The sequence below is a fragment of the Catharus ustulatus genome, chromosome 1, assembly GCF_009819885.2.
Source record: "Catharus ustulatus isolate bCatUst1 chromosome 1, bCatUst1.pri.v2, whole genome shotgun sequence".
NCBI classification, from domain to species: domain Eukaryota; kingdom Metazoa; phylum Chordata; class Aves; order Passeriformes; family Turdidae; genus Catharus; species Catharus ustulatus.
Genome location: NC_046221.1, coordinates 110,418,867 through 110,442,855, shown reverse-complemented (window position 1 = coordinate 110,442,855; position 23,989 = coordinate 110,418,867). Strand labels below are relative to the sequence as shown.

Sequence of the window (23,989 nt, the reverse complement as noted above, 5' to 3'; positions counted from 1 at the left end):
TTAGCACTTAGATGAAAGGCTGGTTCACAGTGAGAGCAAAGACAGACAGCTGAAGGCTCAGTTTAACCATGTCAGGTTCTGGGGATGAGGTGAATCTCAACCGAAGTGAAAATGACCCAGCTCTTGAATTCTTGGGTAGGATTCAGGTTACAGAGCTGGATTGCAGCCATGAGCATAGCTGACCATTGATTATCTCAAGCTGAGAGCAGATCTAAAGGGTTTGTCTGGAATCCTCTCCAGGTGGAATGTGAACACAGGGCACTTGTAACCCTTACAGGACAGGAAAACTGTGTCCATGCAGAGTCCCAGGAGAGAGATCAGTGACTTTGTGGACTCAGCTCTGGCCTATTAATATACCTCTTGAGAGCAATTTTTGACAAGCCCTGAGATTAAGGTTTTTAGGACATAAATAAATGCAGAGTCCCTTAAGCAATTCAAGTAGCAACTTGCAATATATGATTATTACAGCACATTACAATACAGTAGATGTTTCCCTTCCAAGTCAGCATATTCTGTGAGTCTGTAAAATTTTACAATAATTCCAAAGCTTTCATCTTATTTGGTTGGTTCCAGATGTACCTGAAGTCACTGACTTCAAACACTGATGATGTGTCTGCTATGAGATTTCACAGCATCATCAATGGATTGCTATTTCATGGAGATTTTGCACTGTAACTTCTCAGCTGCCAAAAAGTTTGCTCTTGACCAAAGCCTGCTTTAATGCTTCAGGGACATTAGTGTCATTTGTAGAACTAAATTCAACTATTTAGAAAGCACTATCAAAGAGAGCATGATAGACCAAACTGCCATTTTTCCTTAATAATCTACAGAAGGAATATATGTGATGTCTCTACCAAATAAAAAACAAAAGTCTACATATTCCTAGTGCTGTTATACAAATATTTTAAATATTATTACATTAATTAATTTACTATAATAATTATATAATTATTTATGTTGCTATTATTATTACTTCATTTTAATATTTTGCTCTTTTTCTGCACAATGTTACTTGAAAGATGTTTGAAAGGCCTGCCATCAGCACTTTTAAATAATAATTTAAAATTAAATAATTAAGAAAAAAAAATTAAGTAATATCTTTCCAGAAAAATGACTATATTTGCTGAGGTGACTTCAGATTCTGATTAAGTGGTGACTTTCAGTGCCAGGGATACAAACTTACCATGTAACACGGGGTTCCGGCCAGCCAGCCACAGAACAATTAAATCTAACATTTTCCTTTTCCCAGATAGTGTGGGAACGAGGCTCAATGACGAACTCAGGAGCATGTAAGAGTTTATCTTTATTCAACTTTTTATGGAATGCCTGAGTCTCTTCTAGCTGGAAAAGAAACATTTTATTATACACTTAATTATAGCAGCAGTTAGCAGTGCAAATTAAGACAAAAAAATAAATAAATTTAAAAATAAAGAAATAAATAAATAAAGGCAAACCCCCTGCAATTTTCATTGAAACATCCAGACATACACACCTAATGTATTTATCTCACCTGGACACAGAAAACAAAGTTTTCATTTCCCAGAAGTTCTCCTTCCAAAAACACTAGATTTGATTTTACAGGGCTATTCCCCTCAAAACTATTCTAAGTAAATAATTTTCCACATTTAATTACTTATATATTATTTTAAATACAAAGTGGAAGGTGAAATAGGTCTGAAACTCAGATGTCTCCTGTACTTGTGCTGTAATGCCAGGCTCTCTATGCCTAGATCATCTCTGACAGAACTACTTTCAAACCTTTCCTCCTGGTGGGTTCTTTCATCCTCCCAAAGTTACACGTTCAACTGCTTGACTATCCACAGAGCTGGAAAAAACTCCTAATATGGTATAAATCTGGCTTTCTGCAAACTAAACTATTTATTTCCTGCCCTAAATTTCACATATATGGAGAATTACAGGTCCCTGTATTCTGATTGTTAAAAAAGGACTTTTATAAACTGGGCAATACCAGTTTTCCTTAATTTCTCAGTCCTGGACAGATTCTATTTGTCCTCAACATTCATCAAAGAGGGACTGCTCATTATCATAGGCCAGACTCCAACACAATTAAATAACTGCCCCTTACTGTCAGTGATAATACTCTAGATTGGTGTTTGTTTTTATATGACTGTCATTAAATTGACTTACATTAAATTTGTGAACTTTTATAACTCTCAGATCCTGAGGTATTCTACTTAGCCAGGCATTTGTCATTTACTTGTTCTTTTCCTTCTGTGTGTAGTAATTTCCATTGGTTATCAAATTTCACCCTCACTGTTTCTCAATTTTTGAGATGATTTTCACCTTTTTACCTCATCCTTGAAGGTGTTTACACCCTTTCCAACCTTATGTCATATGGATATTTTTTAAGCATATTGCCAATTCTTCTTCTCAAAACAGTAAATAATAAAATATAGTAATAGTAATAGTAATAGTATAGGTAGTATAGCAATAGAAATAAAGTAATATATTTGCTAAATGAAACATATTTGCACTTACATGCCCTGCCAGTCTAGTCACAACATATTTGTAACTATTTGTTCTGAGTATTAGTTTTTGAAAAGCTGGACAATAATGCACACAATTAGAGTATCAGTTCCAGATGTTCTTCCCTAATTTACACCTAATTCTGTCCTAATTTACACCCAGTGATTAAAACTCTGGGGTGAACACTTTGAAAAAGCTTGTTCTCAGGCCATAAAAGTCCAGAAATTACCCATTCACCAACCTATGAGCAAGATATATATATAGCAACCTTTATTCTCTGTCCAGCAGCTGCCTCATCCTCCGGGTGAAGGATGCTGTGCCATTTAAACAGGTGTGGGCATGACCAAAGAGCCTTCCCTGGTGCCCTACTCTGTCCTTTTCTCTTTTTCCATTTCATATCTGGATAACAAGACCTTTAAGTAATTCAAGAGATTTCCATTGAAAATATTTAGCTTTATTATGACCATTATTGTGATTGCCCATGGAGTAAATCAGGCCCCCGGTGTGCTGGACACTTTACAAACACCAAACAAAAAAAGACTAATTTTCTTTTCCAGCTTAAGTGTCAATTTCTAATCTTTTACCGTTTTCTTCATGGCTACATGTTCAGCAGATTCCCGGATTGCCACTTTCCTTGATTTTTTTTCATGATGTTCCTCTTCAGAAGTTTTCTTGGCCACCTTTTTGACACTAACTCCTTCCCCCATGGCAAAAAGGTTCCTCTTGGCAACATAGGCAGCACTTTCTTTAATTCTCTCTTCTTCAGTGTCTGTGATACCACTGAGATTCACTTCTCTGAAAGAATTTTTAAAAAGCAGAATCCCATTGTAAAATGCTGAGAACATGTTCCATTTCTACTTGCTACCAAATTAGCCACTACAGTGGCCAACACTCTTCTGCTACTGCACTCTCATATGTATTTAAAGCAGAAACATGGAAGGGATTCTGCAGAAAGACTGAGTATTTCACTGTTCAAAGTCACAGCCATTTTCATGGCCTCTCCCTCTAAATGTACCACACACATTTTCAGTTTTAACATTATCCTTCTGTGGCTTTTTACCTCCATAACTATAAAGATGAGTGTAAGGCATAACCACAGATCTCCAGGTATTAACTTAGAGCTGCAGTGTTTGTAACAACACTGCCAAAGGGGCAAGAGATAATTGTAGCTGTATAACAATGTCCTCATTCATGATTTATAAATAATCCCTCCCCATAAAATGTAGATAACTAAAAGTTCATTCATAGAAAATTCCATCCTATATTGCTTTCAGGAAGATAACTATGGATTTTCTTGAAGCCTCCTCTTCAGACTTTATACAGAGGTGAGACACAAAGAGCTCTCAATGGGTGCAATCCTGTTTCCACACTCACATGTGGATCTGCCATTAAAACCACACTGTTTTGGCACTGTCAGCACATTACAGCTGCTGTAGTGGTGCAAACACAGTGAGAGTTCCTTAAGAAGAAGCATTAATATCCTCCTGCTGAATTTAGTTACTTTAAGGGAACATTAGTTAGCACAGAATGTGGAAACACATTCTGTTTGAGTTCTCATTAAGCACTATAGAAACATCACCTCTGTTTCTAGAGTGCACTCAAGCACAGCCTCTCTTTTATCATAAAAAACTTACTACTACTTCTACAAAGCAAAAAATAGAAGGAAGAATGTTTTCTTTAAGATTGCCAATATTATGCATTTGATGGCACATGTAAATACTTAAAAGATTTGAATTTAAGCTCAGAATTAAGTGTCCAGCCCCTTATCTATGAAGTCAATTCGGTGAGATGCAAGGCAGTCAAGCAGTGGAATATGCTGTCAACCTAATTACATTTAACAACTGCCAAGACTAAAAATCTTACTTAACAGCATAGAGCTTTGACCACCCTCAAATTCAACTTCCTGTGTTTCAGTCTGCTTTAAGAGGATGATCCTTAAGAAATCAGTGGAACGATGGATTCCCTCCACTTAGGCACATCAGCTGCCCCCACAAATATCACCTGAAGCTGAAGATATATGGAAGAGATTTTTAAAAATCATTATAATTAATATGAATATAGCAATCTATATTCATTTTAAATGAATTCATGGCATTTTTCTTCAAAGGCAAACTGATATTATTTCCTCCTTAACCACAGCAGTTAAAATTTCAGCAACATCACAGTATGGACTGGTTTCTCAAGGCATTAAGCATCTTTTGGGAGCTGATGAATATCCTCTGACTAAAATAGAACTCATCCTAGTAATTTGCAGTTGTAATCCCCAGATGCTTTTGATCAACAGTATTAAATATTTAGATTTTCTAATAATTTCTCCCTGTTATAATCTTCCCAGATCAAAGAGAATCATGTTCCCCGAAATGACAAATGCACTAAACCAGCAAACCATACCATTTAAGAGTTGATTTTACAGACAGGTCTCCTAGGGTTTCAGTAGAAAATCATTTTCAAACAGATACAACCAGATCCAATCCCAAATGGCACAGGCTAAATATAATTTTAAGGGTATCTGCCATCTACAGTCCTTTGGCATAGGCTCATTAGTGATTGCAAATAGTTCCGTGAGCCACATTCAGCAACTTCAGCACTTATGGCATTACATCAACCTCTGGGTGTTTTACTGTCTAAAATACTGTCTGGCTGTGCACAATCTTCTCTTGCAAGGATTAGTCCAGGTGTTTAAAAGGATCAGCTGCAAGGTGAATAATCTGAGTATTTTTTCTACAGCAGAACCTGAGGGTTCTGAAGTAGAACTAAATAATGGAAATGTTGACACATCGCTGAAGGTCACCCAGCTCCAACAAACACACAGAGAGATGACCTTTATAAATAACTATTCCTTTTAACAGCTCTCTGCCCATGGGAACCAACACATCAATTTCACTGGGGAATTTGGGAGTGACATGTAGCATGCACATGCCTCAATGGGCTTCAGCTGTTATCTTTCAAACAAAAATAAATATCTGAGAGGAATGTGGCATGCAACTTCCAGGCTTGGCATATGGTCATGAGCATGATGCCAACAGTGAAAAGCCTAAACCAGATACCATTTCATGCCATGTTAAGTTGAACATTCAACAGCCATCATATGCTCTTTTTAACTAATTAAAAAAATTTTTTTTAAATCCCAAAACAAAATTTAAACTTTTTGGATCATTTCAGTGGCAGAAAAGCCCACACAGATTTCTGAATTGCCATAAGCAAAAAGTAAGATTGACAAAAAACCCAAAACCCCAAAAAACCCCAGAAAACAAACAAACAAAAAACCCCCAAAACCCAAAAAACAAAAAAAAACAAAAAAACAATGTAAGAATCTGACACTACCTTTTAATGTAGGTTCCCAAATAGGACCCCAAAATATATTGCATACACAAATAAATGAATCTACACACCATCACATTGAGTTAGATATTACTGTATGCATTAAAAAATAAAATAAATGAAATTATTTTTATTTCTTCATATTTGTTAACATGATGTGCTAAGATCACAGAGGCCTGTAAAAAAGCTAAGTACTAATCAACAGTCATGTTTTTCAACTATTGCCCAATACTATAAATTTTACTTGTGCAGACTCAAGACCCAATAAAAAGGGAGGATATTTGTGCTTGAGACCATGGGAAACAGAGGATGGTGAGCTGCAAATCTGCTACATAAGTATAAACACTGGCTGAGATGCAAAAAGTAGTGAGAAGCCTTGAAAATATGTTATCTTTAGTTTTGCATGAGATTGTCACATTTTTATGTGTTTCTATTGCAGAAGGTACAGATGAAACTCCAAAGCAATTTTTTAAAAAGGCAGGAGTGGTTTTTAATGTTGGTTGGATCAAAGAGCAGTGAAACCAACACAGGAATGTACAAGGGATGGGAAAAAGTACTCTGAGACAGTGGGAGGCAGTTAACAAAAAACAAAACTACTGTTGTCATCACAAAAGCATCACAAATGCTCAAAAGGCCAGAGCAGTAACATCCTCCACTGACAAGCTGGAACTCAGTTCACGTGAAACCACAAGTTTAGATACAAAGCAGAAGTGTCATTGGGTGTTGATTAAGAAAAGCACTGGTTCCCAGAAACAACTTGGACGTGTCCTTTGAAAAATGCTGTGTTGCAGAGGGAAAACAAGTAGAAGGAAGGCTTCTGTTCAACTGGAGGTGGGCAAGAAAAGTTTTTCCTGGCCTCTAACCAGGAACCAGCGTTCCACACTACACCCCAGTATATATTAATCTGAACAACTGACTATGCTGGCACTGCTGGAGACTCCTACTAAAACCACTATGCCATACCCCAAAAAGGGCAGGGGAGCCTCTTTGCTGATGTTGGTTCTGGCTTCCACATAAAGTTCACATTCAGCTCTACTGAGAGCACTGCTGCAGTAAGATGTATTACATCAGTAGTAACCATGCAATAAATACCACCAATAGGTGAGATCAGTATGAATCATTATACAATGGATTTGAGAAAGCATTTGGTTGTATTCCAGGTTTTCTCTGCGCCAGGACAAGACATTAGCACGTTGTTTTATTGTTTCTATGTTTAATGCTTGGTAAGAGATATTTGATTACAGAACAAGTCTTCAAACCAAAAGAATAAGCTAAATAATGTAGACAACATGCTTGTCAGGTTCCCAATAGGCAGAGTTCTAATTATATTTTCATTTCATAGGGAGTGGTGCTGACAATATGTTCAAAACAACGTCCAGTTCATTTGTCCTGGCTCTAGGTGAACAATGTCCAATTTTCTGGCAGTCAGTTGACTTCTCTTCATCTTTTTATTACTCATGTGAAGTGCAAACTATCACCATAAGATCCACAAGGGTAAAGGCAGATTAATGGATTTGTTATTTTATAATTTGTTAATTAAATGTCAGAAATAAGATACCAAACAAAATGAAAATGAACATACCGTCCTGTGAATATGGGCACTGAGTAGTCTAAGGCTTCGTTCTCTTTGTCCTCTGATATCAAACTCTGTTTTGCTCTCTTTGCTTTGGGACTCATCTTATAGGACTGATCTTCTATCATTAAGTTGGAATTTTTCAGTCTGAAATAAAAATTATATTGTTAAAATCAGGGGGAAAGCTGTTAAGAAGCACTCAAAATACAATTAAAGTACTAAAATTTTTTGCTGTCTTGTTTTGTAATCAAGAATTTTTAATTTTTAATAGCCATAGTTTCAGAGTTATTAAACGCATAACTATGTGTGCTTTTGACAATCTCATCATTACAAGCATACCATTTATGCCCCTTGATATTAAATCTAAATAGATAAACAATACACCTGGTAGCAATGTACTTTTAATAGCTTTTAGTTTGGGACTTGGGAAGATCATTTAAGTCTCTCTACAGAAATTGTAGGACACTGCACTGCTCAGAAACCAGTGTTGCCATTCCCACTGCTCTCCCATACCACTCCAATCCATTGGAAGAGTTGAGTGAAATATCACCATTTAACATAGCACAGATAAATGGAGGATGACTGAAAAGGAAAAAGAGCTTCCCCCCATCCTCACCAGCCTGGGAGGGATTCTGAAGAGCATGAAGCATATTTGAGGCAATCACTTTAGGTTAATTTTTAAAATTTTTACAAATTGGGTAAGCAAAGCTCGGAACACCTGGTCCTCCTTTGCCAAAGCAACACATCTCTAATTTCCATATCTATGGAATATGCTAATTATCTGTCAGCCTTTTACAAATCTCCAAAGTGTCTATTCACCTGTCCTGCAACATCACCACAGAAAACCACAGGTGAGTCTGCTTCTGGTCTGGGGTTTTGTCTACACAGTATGAGCTCCCTGCTTACATGTGCAGATACAGGAGCAGGATGATGGTTTCTCAGCAAGGCTTGTTAGCCCTGACATGTGCCTCTGTCAGGGATAACCTGCTTCCCACACCCAGGATAGCTTACACTGGTGTCTCCACACAGCACGCTGTATACATATATCAAAACCCATGCTAACACTGGGCCCCTGGGAATGTTACACAGGCATAATGTAATATAATATCATATCCTTGCACTAATGTTTTCCTTAGGCTGTATCCCTGCAAAAGTACCACCACCAACACACAAAGAGTGCTTAGTTTCCAAAATATATACTAGTAATCTATCCACTGAGACTGTGTGTGAGATGACACAGGTGCATTTTCCTTCTCCCACCTTTGCTTCCTTCATTTCTTCGCGTCTATCCCTTCACCCAGGCTGCATTCTCTCCCCATTCAGTTCCTGTCTCTCTTGCTGTCTTTCGTAATGCAATTCCTCTGTGCTCCCCAGGTGCCACCATCGCCAAGCCTCCAGCACTGCTGCCGAGAGATGCTCAGTATGGGGGTAACGGCAGCTGTGCTCTGCTTCTCCTTCCTTCCTCCTCTCCCTGTAAGCTGGTTTCCATGCAAAAGAAGGCACAGCCAGTGAGGGTCTGTGGCACACACTGCAGGGCTGGGGCCGAGGGTTTTCCATGTCAGGCACCACAGGGTCAGCCAAGACACACCCCACAGCTACAGGAGAGAGATGCTGTGGGCTCTGGGTTTTGATACCAGGCACTGCTCAGGACAGCCTGGGACAAGAGAGGCAGATCCAGCTTTAGGGACAGAAATCCAAGCAGAAAACACTCGGGAACAGTCCAGGCAGAGTGAAATAAAGAGACACATTGAAACAGGTGTGCAATGGCCTTACTCCTGGGTTGGACAATGATGTGGAGCAATCACTATGGCAAGCTGCTAATGCACTGGGAGAACTTAACAAATAAGTGATAAGAAATATCAAAGGCAAGCTATTTTCATTATTTTTCTTAATTGAACTAGAGTCTGTAAGGAGCTGTAGGTCTTTACTTAGCAGGTGACTTTTATTCCTGTCCTATTTTAAAATGGGTCAAACCTGGAATTTTGACTCTGACAGCCATTAGATTTCCTCAGAGCTTTAGGCTGAACTTTTTAGGAGGCCATCTGATTCCTGGCTGTTTCTAGATCAAGAAGGATCAAAGCACCAATTGAACTTAAGTTAAAATGTCTAGAAGGTTCTATTTTCATAAATGTAGTTGAAACGTAGTGAACATTTCAGCTCAGGCATTTATAGCACTGTTAAATCCAGATCAACACCTTAATTCTAAAGGAAAGTTTGGCCTTGCAGTCAGTTTGGTTTTGATTTAAGGTCCAGATTACACACTCATGCAGGGAAATTAATGGGAAGCATATATAGCAGGTCCCATCACTCCCTGCTAGGCATTTTGTTGATATCTATCCTGTGTGGTAGTGGGGCTTTCCTATCTTTCATTTATATCTCTCTAAAATTATTTGAAAAGGTAAGAATAAATTGCTATATCTTCTGTTTGTTTGGAGGCTGTTTTTTCACTCAAACACTCCAAGTGTTTGAATTTGAGTATCTGACCATACCAGAGCACATAGCTGGTGTTTTCAGAGGGATACCTAGAGCTGCTCCAAAATACTCTTTAGAATTGCACTGCATAAACCAAGAGATCAGATGAATAAATTTGAAGCAGCAGAAAATGTTTCTCCTTTTTAAATTCTAACACTTGCTTCTATTCTGGCAGAGCTAATGAAGGCTAGTAGAAACACATATTCAAATGGAGCTCTTTGCTTGAGAAAACAAGTTAAACACCATTCTATCACAAGATTTATTTCCTTGTTTTCCTGTGTTCTTACTATTTCTTCCTGGGCAACACAAAAACAAAATCCTGCCTAAAACCATTATTTAGGTGGCCCAAAGGAGGACTCTTTTTCTTGAACCAGATTCTAAAATCTTGCCCTTTTATATTAAAACGTTCCAACCTTCTACCTGATATGTGGAACAGAATCTCCCTGGAGGAGCAAGAACAGGGTATCAGTGCTCTCTAGTTTCATAGGCAGGAACAGTACCATGACCTTTTAACATCTTTCAGCCTCATTTGATATGCCCAGCTAGCACATGTATATTTTTTTTCCAGGTCAGATATTATCTGTACTGGCTTATCAAGGTTGGTGACCTAAGCCTACTGTCCTTACCTCAGAGTGGTTTTCGGCATGTTAAAATATCAGTGCCAGCATTTTTCTAGTTTTTCATTAGAGCCACTGAGTTGTAAAAAGCACAGGCATTGCTCTGCAGAGATGTAAAAACCAGATGCTGCTAACTTTTCCCTCTAGCCTAACAAAGGAACTAAAAAACCACTGTGCTGGATGTCTGCAACTCCCAAACAGATGCTTTGTTCTGTTCTGATGCCTTATTCTCAGACGGAGGATATGTTGGCACTGCCCCTGTTTCTGTGCCTGAAGGGACAGGTTTCCCACACTGCCTAAACAGAGTCTGCACCCAGTGGATGTAGAAATGGGCTCTGGAAGCAGGCCACAACATCCTAGTGTTTAGTTATTTCATGCCTGTATGAAAAGGCACATATGAGCTCTGTTACGCCGCTACAAAATCATGTATCTTGTCCTAAGCAGAAAGAGATGATGGTATACACCATACAGCTGTACCTGCTGGAGAAGCTCTGTCAGCCACAAGGCCTTGCCCAGGCTCTCTTTTCAGTAGCTGTTTCTTTCCTAATTTGCAATATTTTAACTTACTGTAAATAAGAGATAGTGGCTTGGCAAACCCAGTTACAGGAGAGGAAAAGAAATTATTTTCAGCAAAGGACTCTTTAAATTCAGCCTCTAAAAATGAGAAATGCTCTCTGGTGACTATATTAATTTTAAGTTGCTGACAGGTTTGTCACAAGCCCAGGCAACATTGCTGGCAATATTCCCTAACACAGCTTCCACAACAATTTTATTTGAAGGGGAATTGTTTCCACAGAGCAGGTCTTATTAAAACAATTTCCACACTTGGGTAGGACATCTGGAAGCCACCTTCTTAACCCTCACCTATAATAAACCAAAGGATGAGAAGCGCCAAGATCATGGTCTTCTCATGTTTCTGGAAGCGCATTATTTACTCAGCCTTGTCCTGATCCTGGTTACAGGAGCATTGGCTCTGCATTAGCAGCCTAATTAATTGCAAACTAGAAAGGCTTCTCTCCTCTTTTTGCTTGGTACACCTGAATTTTGTCACTGTCTTCTTTGCTGTTTTGCCTGACCTGCAAAATACATGCAAATAAATGCCTGAGCCACACCTCAGTTACCTGAGTAACTTCTGTTTTCCCTCTAAACAGGTGTCTGGCCCTTCTGGTGGCAGATTATCTGTCTGTGACACAATGGGATTATCTGATGCTGCTAGACAGGAGAATAACACATGGAAAAGCAGTGAAAGTTTGAGCAAAGGGAAATCACTGAGCTTCAACCAAAAAGAGTTAAACTAGTTTAATCCAGCAGTCCTGTTCGACAGCCCTGTAGTGCTGTAAGCAGCTTTGGCAGATCTGACCCAAAGCTGCTCAGAAGCACAGAGAGGATGGAGTGAGTGCTGCTGTGGAAGGTTTTCCAGGCTGGCAGCCCCCAAGGATTGGATGGGGAAGAAGATTGGTGGCCACAACATTGGCTTGTGGGAGACGTGCATCCCTCACCTGTACAGAGCCTCAAGGGAAGCAGCATGTGTCACTTTTCCTGCCTCTCATGAAGCCAAAGTAGAAGTGTTTGGCTAGAGACAGCCCCACGAGCTGGTGGGGAGGGCTGGGTGAGAAGAGGTAACCTCTCCATGGTGAGATGCCCTTTCTTTTGGGAGCCCAGAGGTTTGCACCTCTGGCCAGCTGCAACCAGCAGAGCTGCAAGCTTCCATACTTGCTCTTGATTTTGCCAGTTTTCATTTCTGTCCTTGTACTTCCTCAAGCTGTGAAGAAGACTTGAAGTGTGAGGGACAGGCCATTAGCACATGGAAAATTTTTCGTCCTCCTGAGAAATGAAGCCATGGCTTCTTCAAACTGCCTGTGTTCACACTCTGGGAATGTTTTCTGCTCAGGAGAGGCTTCAGTGTCACAGAACTGGGTTCAGGTCAAGGTCTTGCAGGTTACCTAGTTCCTAGTCCTTCTCCACTGCTTTCCCCATGATAAATTCCTCACATAGCACTAACTGCATGCCAACACCAGTGCTTCATGAACACTGTCCTGTACTGTGACTACAGAAAAAGATGAGACTTAAATTTTGCAAGAACAATAAATTAAACAAAAGCTACTTTCTATTTAAAAAAAGAAGTGACCTGAATAAAAACTTAGTGTTTGAGTTTTCCTGTTGGGCTTAATGATGTTTATCTGCAAAACTATATCCATTATGCATAAATCTATATTTGATGGTAATATTCACTGATATGCAATCATCGTTTGTTAGCTGAAAAATTTTGTCTGGATTTGGATTCTGGTTTCAAGCAAACACTACTGTTGAGGTCATTTACATACAGCACTTCAATTCAAAGCCTTTTCTGCTAGAAACTTGGAAGAAATTGAAGATTTTTTTTTTCTACACCATTCTTTTTATATGGGTGAAAGTCTTTGAAACAGAAAGTCTTTGATCTTTCTATTTTTTTTGAGCAATGCTTTTTGTCTCCACATAACCCCTTAAAATGTTTTGGATTATCTGGGAAAGATAGCACAAATTTGGCAAGAATTCCTTCAAATTTGAACTACACTTAACTGTAGAATTGCATTTTTTCCACTTTACCTCTTGAAAATTACAGAAATAAGGGTTGCAAAAAATAAATAAGTACCAACATAGAGCCTATATTAACCATAAACCCAAGACAACTACTGAGATTTTTATTCAGAAATATTGTCTCCTGTGTTAATTAAGTTTTGTGTACGACAGATTGGAATCACATGTATCTAATCTCCAGAGTCCTTGTTTTAGTTCGCAGTACTGAATTTCTCAAACCTCCAATACAATGACAGGATCACAGAAATAAAGAAGTTGCAGCTGACACATTCTTATCTCTGAACAATCTACTGGCAAGTGTTGCACTACAGAGTATTATATATGCAAATATGCTATTTTAAACCAAAATCTTTTGTCTCAAGCAAAACCTCAGGAAACCTGGAAATGTTTTAAGTTCTCTCTCAAGGAATTTCATTTTCTTCAATATTGCACTGCTGACATTAGGGTTCTTAATGAGAACATACAGGTTTCAGAAGAAAATGATATGGCAGCTGAAGTGCTTGTAACTGGGATTCAGAAACAGGGTTTTTAATAATCATTTTTTACAGCTTGAAGTCCTATTTTTTATGAGAACATTTTATTTAAGAAGGAGCAAGTTTTGGGTTAGGGTCAGCAACAGAGTGCAGGCACAGCTGCATTGATGCAGAAATCTAGGATATCTTCACTTACCCAGCTCCCTTTGGAAATATAACCCTCAATCCCAGCACCTGCAGTTTTCTTCCCTTCCCCAGCAGAATATAAATGAGATTCTCACTGCTTTCTCAGTGGTAAATTATCTGCACAAGTAAAATTGTTTCAACAGCAAAGCCTGGATATGACCCACTTAAGACAATCAGCTATAGAATCATCAAATCATTACAACCTCTAAGATCACCAGTAACCCAGCAGTGCCACATCCACCCTTAAACCATGTCCTTAAGTGCCACACATTTTTGAACACTTCCAAGAATGATGATTCCACCATTTCCCTGGTTAGCCTATTCCAATACTTGACCATCCTTTCAGTGAAGAAATGTTTCCTAATATCCAGTCTAAACCTCCCCTACTGCAGCTTGAGGCCATTTCCTCTCATCCTGTCTCATTACCTGGGAGATGAGACCAAACCCTGCCTGGTTCCACTCAGACAGTTGAAAAGAGTGGTAAGGTCTCCCCTGAGTGTCCCTTTCTCCAGGCTAAATAACTGTATTTCCCTCAGCTGCTCCTCACAAGACTTGTGCTCCAGAACCTTCATCAGCTCTGCTGCCCCTCTTTGGACATGTTCCAGCAACTCAATGTCTTTCTTGTAGTAAGGAGTTAAATAAAGCCATTCACCTGGGCTGTAACAGGCTGAGGTTCAAATTCCTGGACAAGCTCTGGCAAATACAGATTGGACCCTGAGCTTCCTGAAAGCCAAGTGAAGGCTGAAATCACAAAGTATTGTTTACTGTGGTACATGCAGTCTTTATCTCATTGGTTTTGGCCAAGATTTCACCATTATTCACAATCCTGGGAGGATATTCAGTTTTCAAAATTTTAATTTTCTGGTGGACAAGTTTTGATCAGTTCTGCTAATGCTACTCTTAATTTTACATAAATGTAACAGCAAGCGGATGTTTTGAGCTATAATTTGTTGATAATTTCCTCTATTGATAACAGCTGCTCTAATCTTACATTAATACTTCCCTAATTTCTATAAATCTCTTGAGATGTATACATACAAATAATATGAGGCTATTTTATAAAAAAAATTCTGCTAATGCAATTTCTTGAGCAGTATTTATTATCTTAAATTTAAAAAAATATCCCTGTGAGAGCTAAGCATAGCTACTCTTCTCATGTAAGATGGACACTTCAAGTTATTTCTACTTTGGAAATAGTATGCCTCAACCAATATACAGTGTGAACATTTCAGTTTCTTGAATCACTGAGCACAAAAGTGAAACTATTAGGCCAAAGAAGAATGAATCACATATGGACATATCAACTCAAATTTGCATGAAGAGCTTTGAGTTCTTTTACTGCTTCAACCTGGCCAGATAAGAAACAGCCACAATCCAAAAGCTATCTCAATTCTTCATATTAAATTCAGCTGTATTTATATGGCTAAACTACTCGGAAGGAGGGGTAGCTCATGCCTAAGCAGTTTGGAGTGTGAATAATGTCACCATTCAGCCACACCAGCATAGCCAGTGCTATTCTTATGACAGTCCAACCTTCACACATGAACTAGCCCAACAAACTAAGCTGACCAGAGTCCTTCCCATTGCTAAAGACAAGGGAAAACACCAGACCAGGAAAATACATTAACACCAAGTTATAGAGAAACTTTATGTGGGGGAGGACGAGTGTTTTGCCATTATTTTCAATGGAAAGTGGTTGGACATTTTTCTAACCAGACTGCAATTTCGAAGAGGAGCTTACTTACCCCAAACTGTAGGCTTCAGATCCCAGCCTGTAGGCTGCAGCCAGCTTGTTGATGGATTCAGAGGCATGGCTGTAGGCAGCTGAGCTGGTGCTGAGGGCCTCAGAGTCGAGGCTGTAGGCAGCAGATCTCTTGCTCTGCGCGGCAGAGTGGTCGTAGGCTGCGGACCCGTAGCTGTAGGCTGCCGACTCGAGGTCGTAGGCTGAAGAGCCATGGCTGTAAGCTGCTGAGGAGTCAAGGCTGAAGCCTGCTGCAGACGAGTGGCGATAGGCTGAGGAGCCCCTGGCGTAAGCTGCAGATCCTTGGGCGTAGAGGGCAGATTTGCTCTTTGTCTCCTTTTGGTACTGGCTCACAGTGGAGGACAGCGCTTTGTGGCGGTACGCACGGTCATAGTGCTCGTGGTGTCTTTGGTAGAACGGTAAAGACATCATGGGTGCCTTCAAATTTTGGGCTTCACTGCACTCTTCTGAGTGTAAATAAACAGGGTGATGTCTGAAAAAGAGCAGGCCAAACATAAGGACTACAGTCAAGGAAATTACTGAGTTAGCATACAAATAACACCCAACAAACAAACACTGAACTTGAAAAATCAACTGCAATGAATTTAGAGTTATCTTTTTATGATGGCATTTAGACTTTCAGACAGGTTCATATTCAGGTTTCAAGATGCTCACATGTCACCTATCACGACCAGAAACCTTTGCACTGTTGTGTATATTCATTTGTAGTTGGCTCCCTGCTACTGCAAACTATAACTAATGAAACTCTGTGTGCCTGGCTTCTTCAGAGGTAGTACAAATAATTTTGTTCAATTACAATAGAGATGATAAAGTAATAAATTATTTTTAAAGGCATGAGCAAATCCAACAAGGCTATAAAAGCTGAAACAAAAATATATGAACATTTCATTTCTCTTTTTAATCCAATTTTCAGATTGAATTTAATGTTCCATTTATTATTACAACAGTGAATGAAAGCACTATGGTTGAGAAGGATATCCATTTTTCTCTAAATGCACATTACAGCGATTGTTTTGTGATACCAGTGTTCAATTTAAAAGGGCTTATTGTGCATTATACTTTTACAGTTTAATCAGGGATCCACTCTCTATGCAATGGGTAAAATAATATCATGCTCCTCAATCCAAATCCTTTTCTTTTAACCTAAAATATCATGTTCAAGATTGCCAAGGCCCTTCCTCCAGATGATAGGCCCATTTAAGATTTAGTTTGCACATCATCGGTTCATTGTCTTGTAGTCACTTGTAGTGCAAATTTTGATCAGGTAAGACGTAGTTCCCCTCTCAAAACGGGATGAAAGTTAAATGCAGAATGAATTTCCCTTTTTTGTTTGTTTGTTTTAAAACCAGAAGTGCAGTCATTATTCTGCTTTTTTATTTCACTGTTGTTAAAACTGACTTTTTCTACTTTCACATGCAAGCTTGCCTCAAGTAATCCATATGATAACCTTTCTTTCTCTTTCTTCTAGGCTCAGATGGCTACTGGGATTGTCCCTGAAAAGGTCCCTGATTAATAATAGATATGAGCTACAGCAAGAAAATGTTAACAAGGATTTAAAGAAGATCCAAAAATAAGGGTGAGTGGTGTTTATTATTGTTTTGGGGTTTTTTTAGTATCAATCACAAGAGTAGGAAAATTGTTCTGCTTCATGTTTTCTTCATACTAATGAAAAACTACTTAATGTTTGAACATAAAATACACTTGCAGAACTGGAGGGCAATCATGACTTCATGGAAGTCTAGACATCCAAAGTGGGTTGTCCTGCACAGGGTCAGGAGCTGGTCTTTGATTATCCTTGTGGGTCCCTTCCATCTCAGAATATTCTGTATTTCTGTGATTTTTTTCCCTGGTGTTTATACTCCCTAGTTTTTAGTCCTTGGCTTTTCCTTTAGAATTTGGTTCTGATAGCAAGTCAACAAATTTCAAACTATTCTCTTTGATAACTGCTGAGGTATTCACCCTAGCCAAGGCAAATTATGAAACCCTCCAAAAAAAAACAGCAAACCAAACCCAAATGCATCAAAAACCAAAAACAAAGAGGAAAACTCCCTTATATTTTAGGGATCTCACAAACGGATGTTCTTTGTAGGATAACTGAATTGATCATTTAGTTGCAGGAAGTCAGCAAGGAAGAAACTTTTTCAGAAACATTTTATGTGAAAGAAATTGCTGATATCCTGACCACAGTGAAACTGTGATTTCAAATGCATGAGATAATGCATTTACTTTATTTTTTATCTGAGGAAGGAGAAATGGGAAAGAATGTTAACCCATTGCTCTCTATGGCAAAAACTGATGCTCCTTTTTAACTCTCTTATTCCCGGTACTGGCTATTTGTTTAATGTCCGTCTGAAAGAATGCAATTATTCTGTCTAGCATCCTAATACCTGTCAGTATTTCGTGTTGTAACTTATTTCACTTTGTTAGCTAGCGGTAGTATGTAGCTCCTCTTAATTTCCCTAGTTTCAGAAGATTTTTTTTCTTCCTATTTCTTCATTGCCTTTCTCTTCCAGCTCTGTGGAGCTGGGTTTAGGACTTTTGAATCATCGTGATCCCAGCCTAGGAAGGTTAAGGCATACAGAAGAATATTGTCTCGCATACTGAAAGGGAAGGAATGTGAGAACATCCTGTTTTCCTTCTGCAGACTACTATGGTTTGTCTTCACCAGCTTTATTTGAAATGTTGGCTGGCTTCATCATTCAAACAGCCACAATGCTAACAGGCATTCAGCTCAGGCATTCCCACAACCTTCCAGGCTTCAAAGTATGGAAGGTGATCCACAAGTATGAATCACTGCATGTGTTGTCCATTAAGAACTTAAATTTGAGGCATTTCATTTACATTTTATCAGACTAAAAGAACTAGTTAAAATGTATAAAGGAAACATTTTTCTTCCAAACACAGAAGGTCTGGATCTCACCGTCCTCAGAAGTAAAAGTCTGTGATAGGAGTAAGGACTATGATAGCAAGGCAGGCACTGAGCACAAAGTCAGCTCTCATGGTTCAAATCAAAACCACCACTGACTCACACAATGTAAAAGGAAACCCCTTTCATAGGTACTTAATCACACTATGAGTCATGTTTTGTATTTCCTCTGAAAAATCACGGATTGCTCACAGGCCAGGATAAGTTGGTGACATCAGTCTGATCAGATACAGTAGTGTGATGCTATCAGAGATGTCAAGTAGCTCAGAAACTTCCAAGGACTTTGCTCCTACCTGGAGCACTGCCTGATTATCACATTAGCTCCCATCTCTTACGTTTTATCTATGACACCTGCACCCACTTAGTCTGTGTGCACTAACCAACCCCCTTCAGTGTGAGGGCAACGCTCCCTCTCAAGATCAGTGTAGCACTTCTGAACTTGGCCTAAAACTATTAGTGGCCATAGTTAGATGAATTCACCGTTTTTAGAGCTATATTTTAGCAGCTGTTGAACTGAGTATTTAAAATTACTGCTGAGCAGACAAACAGTTCTGTGCTTGTCCATAGTTCATTAAAGGAAGTGATTCTGCTGGTATCACCTCTTGTGTAGTTTATCAGTCTGTGTAATTCTTTAAAGATCTACTCCATCAATCAATGAATATAGTGAAATAGATTTAAGAAATTGAAACTCTTGTAAGCAGAGAAAATATAACATCCTATGCAACAAGAAGCTATTTATGTTATTTAAACATTCTCTAAGCCCACAGATTACATGACAAACTCTTCCTGTATCTCAGTAACCCATGTTTTATTTGAGAATACTGTGACAAAATGCAAAGATACCTGAGTGAAAATAAAAGAGCCCCTGCACTACTTTCTTCTATTTTCACAGCTGAATCTTCAGATGTCTTCAATTCACGTCCCAAATCCCTCAACTGCTGAGCTAAGAAGAATAAAGGGAGCTACTATCAACTTGGCATTACAGATTCAGATTAAAAATAACTGAACACATAAAACCTTCCGGCATAAAAAAACCACTTACCAGGATCCAAATGAATGGCAGCAAATGGAAGAGCTCCCAAGTGGATGAATAGCACAAAAATACAGCAGCAATGAAGCCAGCAAAGAAAGAGGTAGTTAGGACGAGGGGTAAGGACTGGACTTCAAGGTCCAGAACAAAAATAATGCCTGCAGTCAGTGGAATGTCAGAGCCCCAGTCCAGACCTTTTATGGCCAGGGGGATGCTATAAATATAGCATCGAAGAGGGAGAGAGACAGAGACAGATACCGATACCCTGTACTATCTCTGTGCAAAGACACCATGACAGCAGCTTCAAACTAAAGGAAATACAGAGTTCTCCCTTTAAAATATCCTCAGTAAATTCAGCATTCCACTTTCAAATTATTTCTAGGATTTTTTTCCTTGGTTAAATCAGATTTAGGAGGAGAGGAAAAAAATATTGTGTCATGAGCAAGAAACTAGGAAAGACCAATCCCTGTATTGGCCTTTGCTATGGTACAAGAATATCAACATTTTATTGGTATCTTTTTTTTAATGCCAAGCCACAGTACATGTAATATAAACATTTCAGCTTAATGACAATCTATCAAGACTCTCTAGTCATATGAGCTACATTTCAATAGATACGTATTTTCATTGTTCTGTTGACAATGTACTTTTTAATCATCATCTTTAAGATAAAACACTAAATTAAGAACATGACCTCATAAGGCATTTAAGTAGATATAAACAATGCAGCTCTAAAATACAATTTTTTGTTTCTAAATTAAATAGTACTACCTCTAGCAATAATTAAATGGGCTTGTCTTCTTTCATTTTGGCCACAGCATTCTGGCAGAAAAATGAGTAATCAGTGTGGCTGAATATCACACCAGAACAAGTTCTGTCATCTGAGATGTAGTAGTGGAATGCAGCGTGACTTCATTGAAAACACAATTTTCCTCTGCACTGTAAATTTAGCTTTCAATAAAAGTGATTAGTGCATTTTATTTTGTGCATTTGCACTGACAGAAATATTGACCCTTTCAGTTCTGCAATAGCTTCCCTTCACACTTGCCACACACCACAGCTGAGAACTTGCCAGATCCTCCAGCTCTGCTAACACTGTCCCCTTTGTGAGTGTAAGTACCAGAAAAAGGTCTGGACAGGGCTAGAGGATCCCAGGCTTTTGTCTACAATAGTTCCTCAGTATCTTCTTCACCTCACTGCCTTCATTCTACACCAAATCCCTTCATTGTCCCCACTAGCTTCTTGTTCCCTGGGGAGCCACTGCCTCCTGCCTGATGCTCCAACATGCAGTAAAGTTCAGAAGCCTCCTCACCTCCCACACCAGGAGCTGCTCAGGTGCACCAAATGTATGGGCTTTTGGTTTTTGCTAATGAGGACAGGAATTATGGCCAGTAAAAAGTTGTGCAGTCACAGAAACTGTATTGTGGCTCAGGAAACTGGCCAAATCTGAAACAGACAGAATGAAAAACAGGAACACTAATATAAGCTTTTCTTCCCCCAGAATATACTGTGCCAGTGGCAGTGCCACTGAACTATAGGTTCTGGGCTATAATGTTTTTTTTTAGTTAGAGTAGATGGGACCTCAGTGGACAGACTCCTGGATTTCATTATAAATCCTGATCCACTCCTTCCCCATAGGTCATTTGCAAGACATTGTAAAAGTCTTAACGACAGGCAAATTGCTTTTTAAGAATTCAGGGAGATGTAGAGAAATGAAAACAATTAAACATCACATTTCTCTGCTTTAATTGCAAGACAATCTGTATAGCTCACACGTTGGAGATAAACATCTGAACAACATTTTCAGTGTTTTTCCAGGCATAATGGCACCATGAAGTTCAATACAGTTTTCAAATTCTGTGCTGCATCTGTTAATTCTGTAAATAAAATGGAGATACAGTGTAACAGCAAAATATTTTGGTTTTTGTCCCTCAAATTTACACACTTTTAGTTTCAGTTTTAGCTTTATTATGAGATAATATCCACAGCTAATTTCAAATCACTTAACTCCTATTTGAATACCCAAGTACATATTTTAAATCACTTGGAGCTCTGAAAGCCTCAGAATCCCTGCAGCACTCTGTATCCACATGTATTTAGTCACATTGGTCTTGGGAAACACACCATTAGGAAATATTAGTTCTGTCTTCTCCTAATTGGACCTACAAAGTGCTGGAGATCAGTTTGTTTTTCTGAATGGGAAAACTTAATTTAGAACCCAACATGAGAGAACAAAAACCTTTCCAGACTGCCCACTGAAGTTTTGAGAACTACAGTGTCCTGTAGCTGGGGGCACAAGTCAAATTCCACAGCATCACGATCCATCTCTTTCATATGAGTATAATCTTAGATAAATATAGCAAAACAATTGTTGGACAACAGAGACTGTGAGCATGTGTGTTGTCTTCTGGAGTTTGCTTTCAAACTTGAGTTCAGATTTCCGAATATATTTTTATTTAAAAAAAAAACACTTTAGGAAGATGTGCTATTGTCCATTATACTCCAACTAGCCTGCTTCATAACCCAGCAACAGCTTGAGTGTCTGGACTCACACCTGAAGAACGAAGCACAAGACCACTGTCTCCTTGATATGGATAGAAAATTTTCCAAAAGCCTCTCAAGCTATTGACGCTTGGTGCTTAGATCAATTTATCATCATACAGGAATATCTGCCTTACCATTATTAGCAACATTTATTTTGCAGCGTCTCTCTGGAACTGGAAACGCCACCTGAGAATGTTGTTGCTGATGGCATTTGTTTTCCTTTGTAACATTATAAAGGTTTCTGTCCATAATAAAACCTTATCCCAGGAGCATATAGCAGATTCCTGGTGCTATTCCAGAATATAAAATTCTTATAATTTCTTTAAGTAAGTGCTTTTGGCACTTAGATGTTTTTTCAATCCATAGTATCTCCTGTCATTTTAACTTCCATATCTAAACAGATAGTTGTTAAATGTTGACCAACATTTTATCATTCTTTCCTAAACACCACAGATTTTTCAATACCTTCATTCCAATAAGGATGAATAGTCTCTAATAGCATCATTGTGTTTAGCTTTGTACCTTGAAAAGACTGGCCAAAACACCTTGACACGAATGCTGAAGGACCAGAGTTGTACCAACTTCAGATAACCCAAACCGAGAAAACTTGACTGAGGTATGATATCTGAGCTTCTGCCCTTTAGGTATGCAGCTTTTAGAAGCAGGTAATATGCTTCAAAATATGAGTTAAATAGTTTTGGCAGGATATTGGCCAAACAGGAGTGCCCAATGTCTGGGGCAGTGGGATGAGCACTGGCTGCCGGATCCTGAGAGAGCCCGTGGGAAGCACCAGAAACAGTGACTTTGCAGTGATTGCCACCCTTTTTTTTGTTATCCATAGCCTGTGTAACTGAACTATTTCATTACAAAGATAACAATCTGTAGATATCATCTTACTGAAGTGCAAGCTACTATTGCAATAATACAAAGCAATTACCTAAGGTATTACAATAATCATTTCCACAATCATTCAGGCACAGCTAACACAAATCTTGTGTACCTAGTACACAAGAACATCTTTCATTTTCTTTGTCCTGACATTAATTGATGAAATACTTTTGAATCAATCAAATGATTCCTTTAAAAGAAAGGATAGTGGCTATGTTGCTGACTCTGAAAATCAACTGGGATTTAGTTATTTTATAGGCTGTTGAATTTTTCTAGTTCCTCATCTGTCTTTTTCTTGCTTGTTCCTGGCTTTTTAGCAGAAACTGTCAATGTCTTGTTAGTATATCCCTGCCTCTTCAACTGAACACCCCCTCAGCTGGACATACCAGCAAGTGGCAGCAGTCTTCTCCTCCCAGTGATTGGAAAGAAGTAGAGGACTCCTGCCTCATTTCTCATGACTGCCATTCATAGCCCAGCATCTTTACACCCAAAGCAATCTTCATAATTCAGTGTAAGGTTAAAAACCAGCAAACTGCGAAACCTAAACTAGCAAGTCCAACTCCTCTGGATCATTTAGCCACAATAAATTTTAGAAGTGCTCCTCCAAAATACTCTGCCTGTGCATTCCACCAGTGAAAAACAATGACTTCTAGGTGAGTGATTTACACCTCTTTTCAGTACTTGCACCAACTGCAGTGATGTAGAGAGGAACACACACACCAAAGAACACATATCCCAAAGAGGCACCCACTGGCTTGCTGGAGCTCCCAAGGAAAAGCAACCATGCATTCACTGAGAGAGTGAGAAACTTCTGTGACTGCAGGTCGTGGAACTAGAAAGAGATACCAAGAGCAATCACAGGGGAGGGAAGGGCCAAGCAGGGGGTGACTGTCAGCTATTAAAATATCCTCCTCTGCTTGCTCAAACAGCGGGTTCAGAAAGCATAAGATTTTTTTTATTTTTTTTTTTTCCCCTGGTAACAGGTATAACAGACAGATTTATCCATGAGAGATTTAATTATCTAAATCCAGCTCTGGTGTATCTCTGACAATACAAGGCTCAGCACAGGACTTCTCCACCTGCTATTTACTGAGCTAATCAGTTTGGGGTGAATTTTTCAGTCAGCCCTGATC

General features: G+C 38.9%; 1 protein-coding gene across 3 annotated transcripts in view; it reads right to left on the bottom strand.

The window, feature by feature from the left end:
- MYOM1 (myomesin 1) overlaps positions 1-15,898 on the bottom strand; it is a 68,249-nt gene extending 52,351 nt beyond the window's left edge. For all 3 annotated transcript variants that reach the window (XM_033080539.1, XM_033080521.1, XM_033080529.1), the window contains exons 1-4: positions 15,452-15,898; positions 7,391-7,528; positions 3,072-3,282; positions 1,184-1,341 (exon numbers count right to left, since the gene is read on the bottom strand). In XM_033080539.1, coding sequence (XP_032936430.1) covers positions 1,184-1,341; positions 3,072-3,282; positions 7,391-7,528; positions 15,452-15,879 — 935 coding nt within the window. In that variant the 5' untranslated portion in view covers positions 15,880-15,898. The remainder of the gene's footprint in view (positions 1-1,183; positions 1,342-3,071; positions 3,283-7,390; positions 7,529-15,451) is intronic.
- Positions 15,899-23,989: the final 8,091 nt, after the last annotated feature.